Below are 9,102 nucleotides of genomic sequence, written 5' to 3'. Positions count from 1 at the left end.
GCTTCAAATATTATCGTACATAGAATATACTTCCCATTTTTAAGCAGCAACAATTTATCATTTGTATAACACTATGTTGCAACTATTTACGTTGCAACAGGGTGTCACTATAACATCAAGGTTAAAACATTTTCCAGACAAGACACTCGACAGCAACAACAGCCAGGATGGCCACATGACAAATCATAATATACAGTTCCACAAATTCAAAAGGAGAACATTTCAAAAACATTCAATTTCCATGACAGAAATGTCCTGTTATGTTGGATACAGTGTTCTCTGTCTTAGTTGCCATGCGTTTTCTATAAATCTTGCTAAGACACAAATCTCCTTATTAAAGAGCCAACTCAGCATATCACCTTCAGACAACCAAAACAAATCAGGGTTCTTCAACTGATTTTTTTCAAATAGATGATTCCTCAAATCACTGAACATGGGGCAGTGAAACACAAAATGAAATTCATCCTCAACAACACCAAGATCACAGAAAACACATAAACGCAAACTCTAAACTCTTCAGGAAAACCTTTATATCTGCCTGCCTCAGCTGCCAGTGCTAAGGTGCCAGTTCTTCACTGAGCACATAAGGACCTCTGCCCTCTCTTTAAATTAAATGTTATATAAGGTTCTGTGAAATAATCTTCTGTAATTTGAACGTAGTTTCTGAGCTTTGGCTTCTTCCAAATCTCCTCCTTCCATTGTTCCTTATGGATCTTTAGCAGTTTTTGTTTGACTGTATTTATATTACACTGCAAATTGTTCCTGAAGATTATATGTAAATCAGAAAGAGAAAATATTGCAGAAACCTCTCAATTAAAGATCTTTTTGGTCAGCCTGTCCTCAAGGCGGTTCCACAGCCGAACTATTTCACATCTCTGCTTTACAAGACATGACTCCCATCCCATGTCCCCTTCAGTAGCCCCGTTTGCAGTATATTTATTTTCTTGCACCCAAAGAAAGCACCTCATGGCTCGACTCTGGACAGCATTACAGTCAGGGGAATCCTCAAAACCCCACACTCCTGCAGCATAAAAATAAACTTGAGCCAACCATTGAATCCTAAAGTTTTGAAAATGTTGAAAAACCAAGGTCAGAAAACAGTTTCATTTCATTAATCACAGACCCTGACCCCTGCTGACTCTGCCAATGCTTTTCTTCCTTCTGAAAAGCTCATGTTTTCGTTAAAGTCAAAACCAAGATATTTATAAGAAGTGGTTTCCTTTAAGGGCATTGATCCAAACTAAAACATAGCCACAAGCGGCAATTGCGGGGTCCAAGCACAATTTGAAAAGACAGACAAAACAGAAGGTAGAAAGACACACAAAAGCTGACAAGTTGTGAAGATCACACACACACACACACACACACACACACTATTAATTAAGGCTTAGCACCAGCTTTTGTGTTGGCCCGTGACTTCTGTAAAGCTCATCATTTCATTGCAGCCACATTGTTGAAGTTATTCACTATGGCCAAACTTCCAATTAGAACACATACCGCATGTTCTTGACAACTAATGACTTCAGAAAGGACAAACCTGGATTTGAACCCACAACTTTCCACACAAGAGGCAGACACTTTTCCTACTGAGCTAAACTCCTGTTACAGAGTTACTGAGGAGAAAATAACTAAAGGGAGAAGTATTGTGATACAGCAGCCTATGACTGACAGCGCTAATCACTTTATAAAACATTGTAGGAATAAAACAATACTAAATCACATGGGCCAGAAAGCCACTATGGGTTCTCTGTGGGTTGAAAGGTCTGGCCACACCCCAATCAGTGATGCCAGTCAGGTATTTTGCCATTGACAGATGATGTCAAACACCTGCTTTGGGTTTTCTACACTCTGTGATTTAGTGTTGATTTACTTTTCATGAAACTTCAAAATGGTCGCAGTTTATCAGGGTCTTGAACTCACAACCTTGTGATCCAAAGACCTGAACTTTACCACTCTGCCAACTTCCACTTTGCTGTGTCACACTGGGGAAAACTGAGTAGTGAGTGGAGTTTGCAACCCACCTGCCAATTTTTGGTGTTTCTAGGTCTTACCGTTTTTGCTGCACAAACACTTTTAGCAGAGAAAAATAATAATAAAAATAAATTTTCACAGGGTTACAATAGGCAACCTCGACTTAATATGACCTCAATAAGCACTTGAAAACATACCACATAACACCATTTGAAAAACTTGATATCTACCATCTAGAGAATGTCTGTGTCAGTTTTGGTAGCATATGAATGAAGACCTGTGGAGAAATAGATGTTAATTGATTTTGCATATTTTGAAAAATATAGTGACGGACTTCTGAATTGACCATAGGTTGCAGTGAGGCAAACTTTTGTCACAATTCAGTGGATGTAGGACGTACGGGTGATTTATTTAGATTTTTTGAATTTTGGAATGTGAAATATCTAGAAATTTAGATTTGTTGTAATAAACCACACCCACTTTTATCAAGCATTACCAAATTTTATGCATCGACTGAGTCATGACCCTAGATCGTGCGAACCGAATTTCCTACGAATCCATGTAGCCGATTACAAGATATAAACTTTTTGCATTTATAGCGCCCACTAGTGGTAGAGTTGAAAACGCTTGGGGTGTGTGTTCACGCAACACTTCTCAACATGTGTTTAAAATTTTGGCTCAATTCGATGAATGGTTAATGAGTTATGGGCAATTTAGTGTTATGGCGTGTTTCGTTAAAAGTTTATTGGTCGATAAAAGCCAAACCATTTGACCTATCAATAACCTTTATACAACTTTGAAAGAGGACGGTCCCAAGATTCTCCACACCAAGTTTCATGTGAATTGGATGAATGGCCTAGGAGGAGTTGCAAAAAAAGTGTTTCTTAAATAATTCAAAATGGCGGACAATGCAATATGGTGGACACTGAAAGTGATATATGGGTTAGACTCAGCAGCTTCCAAAGAATCTAGGAACACAAGATTTTCAGTCTACGACACGGGTCAGAAGTTATTGGCCAAAATGTAAAGTTGCTTGTTATAGCGCCACCATCTGGCCGGGTTCCAGCAGTACATGCTTGGACCCCTAAATATACGGTTGCTCTGCTGTTCACATTGCTTTCTAAAATGTATAATCTGTGTTTTTTCACTGTTAACAGCAAGTCTCGATTTACTGCACCATAAACTCATAATATTCAGCATTTTTTGTAAATTAAACTCTTTCTCGGCAACCAACACAATGTCATCAGCATACAATAGAATACTTAAGTTCATATTGTCAATCGATATACCTAGATCAGCCAGCTTGATTTCTTGAGCTAAGTCATACATAAATACAAGTTCAATGAATCAGTGAAACAGGAGATACGTGTTTATTCTTACCCATGTAACAGTATTAGACTAGAGGACATTTAGGACCAACATTTATCAGGTACAGACTTTGGCTAATGCCACAGATGACTCCCATCCCTTTAGTCAAATACTAACAATAAAAACGTTTGCAATGGGTTGACTTAGTGAACAGTTAATAGCACTTTTTTTTAAAACATTTTTCATAGAAACTGCATCAACATTATGAGTCATCACACTGGTCTCTGCTGCTATAGGTAAGGCTACATTCTTACAATATTACAAGTATGTAATTGCACCTTAGACCAGGAATCTACGCATTTCTGTGGGCAGCAACAGATTCAGTGATAACATTTATGCATCAACAAGCATTCCTGTGCAAATTGCTTTATAGTTTTGGTAACCAACAACTGCTTAATTATAATGGTGAGTATGGGAGTATATGAGCCTACACAACAAATGTACAGCACTCGGAGAATCTAGTGCAGCAATGCCATCACTTGAGCAACATCTGGAAATTTGGAAAGCTTAACTGCAACACAACAAGGTGGGAAAGAAAAAGACATGCTAAGCAGCATGGTGATATCTTGGTACCACTCTTACTCCAGGTCCAAATGTAGTTTCTTTTCTCACACGGTTACTCATATTTGCACGTTTTCCTGGTTTTAAACTGCGCACTATTTAGAGGAGCAAAACTGAAAAAGGGGTGTTACTTAGCTGGTCAGTACTGAGGTGATTACAGTCTAACCCACATATAAAAGACAAGACAAACAAGTGGCCAAAATGAAATAACTCTATAGATACTTTAATCTGGGAAATGTACAAAGAAGAAGACAAAGCTAAACAGGTAAAAACAAAGAAATTCCTTGCGAAAAGTATTACTTTGGAGCACGCAAAAGTCAAATACCCAGGTCGTGACAATACTTACTGATGATACTAAATGTGGCACAATGTAATGACATCATTATAAAGGGCCACTGCCATTAGGTTTTTCTCTGATGTTACCGAGTGCACTGGAGGAGGTGGGTGAGGCTGTTGTGTGTCACCAATTTCAGGATGAAACGACCTAAATGAATCATTCAGTTCCACCTACAATGGACTGCACTGCTCTGCTGACGTCTCTGATGCACGTCTAACCCCCCCCCCCCCCACACACCCCAACACTCCGCCCCCCCACCGAGTCCCCATTCCCCTCATTCGTTCAGTTCTTGCGTTCTTTTAGCTCAGGGTCTTAGAAGAAGGAGGTGTCTGAGGAGAAGGCCCCCGCCAGCCTGAACTCCTCCCTCATCAGCACACAGAAGAGCCGTTGGGGCAGGGCCTTGGAGTAGGGCGCTGGCCGCGGCACGCACGTACGCAGCAGAATCTCCCGCCCCGCTGCAGAGGGGAAGTCGGGCACGTTGACGCCTCCTCCCGTTGGCTTTCTGTCCTCGGCTCCGCCCGCACGCCCCAAATCCTCGTCCAGCGGTGCCAGGAGGGCAGCCTAAGGGGAGACGAGGGTAAATATAACTTTTCATTGGCCTGTCACAGAAAAAGAGGGAAGAACTGGGGAGAGTCTGTAGAGGTCTCCCCATAGTTTGAAAAACTGCAGCTTGTTGCACCAGTTAAATTTAAGATGAAACGTAGGCTAGTTTGAATGTAAATTCACCAAATCAGAGTTCACGCATCATTAAAATGGTTACTACACCAGTTGCACCAAATGAAACTGTTCCAATGTAGATATAAGATACAACTTAAAACATACACAGACCCCCTAAAATTGCTGTTGGCATGGCGCATCAATCTGATAGATGGAAAACGAGGAATACAGAGGAATAACTACAGTGCAGCTTACATGGGCAACATGAAATTAGATCACTGAACTCATGAAGAAACAAACAACAATTTTATCAAGCTTACAATAAAATAAACGTCTTTCCACCCTATTAGTGATAGGGGGAACAGCATCAGGCCTACGGATGGATATCATTAGGATTTTACCAATTCTGGTGCCATTCAGGCATTGCTGTACAGAGTTACTCCTGTCTCAGAATTACTTTTCAAAACAGAACAAATAAATCAAAGGCACATTTGGCATAATGCCTTACTTAAGAGAACAAAATACAAGATCTGAAAAAAATTCAAGTAATTGGAGGTCAACTAGGGATGCTAATTTAGATTTTTTTTCTGACCGATAGCCGACCCTCATTAACCGTTAACCGACAAGACTAAAATGTACTATTTAGAATGGACGAATGTCTGTGACCCATTAAAAAAATTACCAATACAACAAATATATATTTTTTTTCATAAGAAAGGGTTTATTTTTACATGTGCAACAGCAGCATAAACAACAGAACATGAGAATTTACACATCCACCCTGCAGCGCTGTGAACTGAATAAAATAGACAGACTACACAAAAAATCTATAACTTAAATAAATGTTTAAGACTTTCTAATGAACAAAAACAGATTAACAAAACGAAAACACACACTGAATCCTCCAGCACCGAGACCGCTGTATAGAAACTAATTAGTAGGTATAATAGCCGGCAATAATAGCCTAGATCTCCTGTGTAGGAAAATATATTATAGCCTAACTTATTCAAATAAATAGCAAATAGTAGACTCTGTAATAGGCTAGTTAATGATCAAAAACAGGCCAACAGGTTAACAAAACGGAAACTTCTCCCTGCTAACATGGAGGCCAAAGTTGGTTGTCCTCCATCACCCGACGCTTGTGGATGTTTGCTTGGCAGGTGGTATTGCATCGTGCTTCTACTACGGCTATATTTCAATAATGCATTGCACATCTTACAAATAACCTCGTCGTTGTCCTTTGGGGCGAAATGGTCCCACACAGGACTTCTTTTTGCTGGCTTCATTTTGCTCAGGGTCAGCGAAACGTGTTTCCAATAAAAGGCACGTGTGTTTGCACGTGCCGCCCCCATGAGTTCCTATTTAAGCAATAGATTGTATAGCTTATTTTTCTTTTACCATGCAACAAACTTTTTTTTTTTTTAATTACTTTTTTTTTTTTTACTGTTTAACTGATAGTATTAATCCGTCAAAATTCTTAGGTAACACTTTATAATAACCATCATTAATAAATGGTAAATTGATAGTTAATTAAACTTAAGTTAATAGTTATTTTACTGTTAACAATGAAATGATCATTAATAATGTTTACTAATTATTAGTAATGCTATAATTTATGTTATTTTATCATTCGTTTGTGTAATATAAAATCATTTGTTTATAAATTATATATTGTATCATAGCTTTTTACCCTTTTTACCGTCTCTTATCAGCTATGATACAATATATAATTTATAAACAAATTATTTTATATTACACAAACGAATGATAAAATAACAAATTATAGCATTACTAATAATTAGTAAACATTATTAATGATCATTTCATTGTTTGTTAACAGTAAAATAACTATTAACTAAAGTTTAATTAACTATCAATTTACCATTTATTAATGATGGTTATTATAAAGTGTTATCAATTCTTATTGTCGGTTAACAGTTAAATGGTTAATTAACATCCCTAAGGTCAACATCTCAGAATACAAACAAAATATTTGCCACTGACAGTATGTACCACTTTTGGGTCATTCATGCACACTCTACCCGTAATTACAATATTTCTGACTGCACTTGAACACAGCGTGCTACTGTAGTGACGGTTGGCGTGGTGCAGAAATAGTGCGGCAAATCTAGGAGATATAGAGGTGAATATTGAACTTTTGGACACACACTGCAATTGTTTGGCTTCAGAACACTTGGATTATGCTGCACGAGCATTTACCGGATATCCAGCCTTCACTTAGTTGCTGAATGGATTCAGCCAATCAATTGGTACATATAAAGAGAGCCCTCTGCAAACACCCTCTTGAGTTGTTGAAGTGGTTTGAGATTTTTGATATTGCGGAGAGATTAGCCTGACGAGTCAGACCCATGGAATGCTACGCAAGCTACGACTCCCATAGGGTCTGACATCTACACACTGGCTAAATCTCCCCCTGCAAAAATGACTGCTTATAGAGTTCCTTTAACTTACTGCGATGGTGCATGTGGGTCTTGTCTTTATGATGATGTATGGAAAAAAGACGATTGTCTGCATCTCTGTACTAGCTAAGATCTTTCCCCAGTGTAAACAATGCGTAGATGTCAAACCATATTGGAGGGATCGCTTGCACAGCAATCCATGGGTCTGACCCCTCAGGCTATGGAAAGATAAAACTTGAGAGGATATAGTGTTGAAAAGTTTTTCAGAGAGCATTTCCTCCTTGTCTTGTGTTTGAAACTTGCTAACAACTATCTCAAGTTGAAGTGCTCTTCCAAGGCTCTAAACTACGGGCACAGAAAAGATATGTTTTGGTCATTTGTTCCTTTATGCTTTACTAGTTCAGGTGAACCTTCAGTCTCCATAGTGCAACTGAACAAAGACATAGCTTCAGTGTCAGACTAGTTTGAATGTAACATTTATTGTCCAGCTGGTGCAACAGGCTGCTGAATTGTACTGAGTGCATAAAACATTTTGACCGCATTATCTAATCTTTCCATGAGGCAGGGTGAGTCAGGACGGGGGGATTTAAATGAAGGGGGGGGTAGGTTAAAGAAGGGTTTTTAAGCCTTGAGACAAGGATTGTGCAAAAGGTGATGCATCCAAACATTAAAAAAGTCGTTCTAATGTTTAATACACTGTCTAGCACAGGCCTACTACATTCCATTATGAATATAACTAAGGAAAACAAGGTGACAGCTGAGATTGGCAGTAAATAATATCCCTACACATCTCACTCTATGGATATTCTGAGGTATGTATAAAAACTTGACACTAGTTGACCTGGGGATGAGTGGAAAAGCAAATGACCCAATCAATTTCTACTGAGGAAGAACAAATCACAGAAATTAGGCAAGCTGAATACAAATTTACAAATGACATCTCTCCTGAATCTCATCTAAAGGAAAGGAAGCTGGGGTGGGAGAAACGACAACATTTAATGGATTTGAGTGCTTCCTGGATCAATGGTTACATGTATGTTGGTAGGGGCGCATAAACCTGGAGGGGTGCCATGACACAACAAAGCTAGGCTGGCGCTGAGAATTAGAGCTAAGAGGGATCAAACGGAGCCCAATCTCTAACTGCAACACTAGAGCAGCAGGCTAAAAGTACAACACATAATATTCTGCTGTACAAACCTCCACGTCAACCAGAATACCCTGGTTTCAAACCGGGCCACATCGGAGAAACATGAGACCAAATGAACATACAACAGAACACAGACGATTAGGTTAAGAGGTTTGTGGTTGGAACAAGGTGCGTCCGTGCAGGGAGTGGGGTTAGGCTTTAGACTATAGACTAGTCTATGGAGGGTTTAAACTGTCCTAAGTGGTGTTGCCTCAGGAATCTCATCTTTTGTTCTCTTAGGAGGGGGAGAGACATCTGGCTGCGTTCTCAGAGCATTAACAGCCTGATAATGACTATATTCACGTGTTTCGTGCCTCAGCAACGCAGGAACACTGAAGGTGGTGGGAAGGACTAAAGGCTGATTCATGGTCGGGCGCTCCACACCTTTGATAAGTGTCGCTCGACAGAAAGTAAAGAGCCGCGCGACGTTTGTAATTTACGCTTCGGCGAAAGGTTTCAGTCGTCTCCATGGTAACCAGACGCTATCCTCCAGCCGGCTTGTTTAGTTACATTATATCATCCCGATCGGTGTATAGCTATCCTTCTGACAGCTTGTTTGTTTTATATCTATATTTGTGCTACTTTGAGGATAGTAATCATAG

General features: G+C 39.4%; 1 protein-coding gene across 2 annotated transcripts in view; it reads right to left on the bottom strand.

Annotated features, from left to right (window-relative positions):
* Positions 1 to 4,504: 4,504 nt before the first annotated feature.
* The window catches only part of rab3gap1 (RAB3 GTPase activating protein subunit 1), a 65,492-nt gene continuing 60,894 nt past the window's right edge, over positions 4,505 to 9,102 (bottom strand). For both annotated transcript variants that reach the window (XM_071534387.1, XM_071534388.1), the window contains one exon: positions 4,505 to 4,798. In XM_071534387.1, coding sequence (XP_071390488.1) covers positions 4,550 to 4,798 — 249 coding nt within the window. In that variant the 3' untranslated portion in view covers positions 4,505 to 4,549. The remainder of the gene's footprint in view (positions 4,799 to 9,102) is intronic.

Source organism: Centroberyx affinis, unplaced genomic scaffold (assembly GCF_046629955.1).
Source record: "Centroberyx affinis isolate AG114_WGS23_722 - 3 ecotype Tasmania unplaced genomic scaffold, CSIRO-AGI_Caff_v1 ptg002533l_1, whole genome shotgun sequence".
Taxonomy (NCBI): domain Eukaryota; kingdom Metazoa; phylum Chordata; class Actinopteri; order Beryciformes; family Berycidae; genus Centroberyx; species Centroberyx affinis.
Note: the sequence above shows the minus strand (reverse complement) of the source record. Positions and strands in the feature narration are given on the sequence as shown.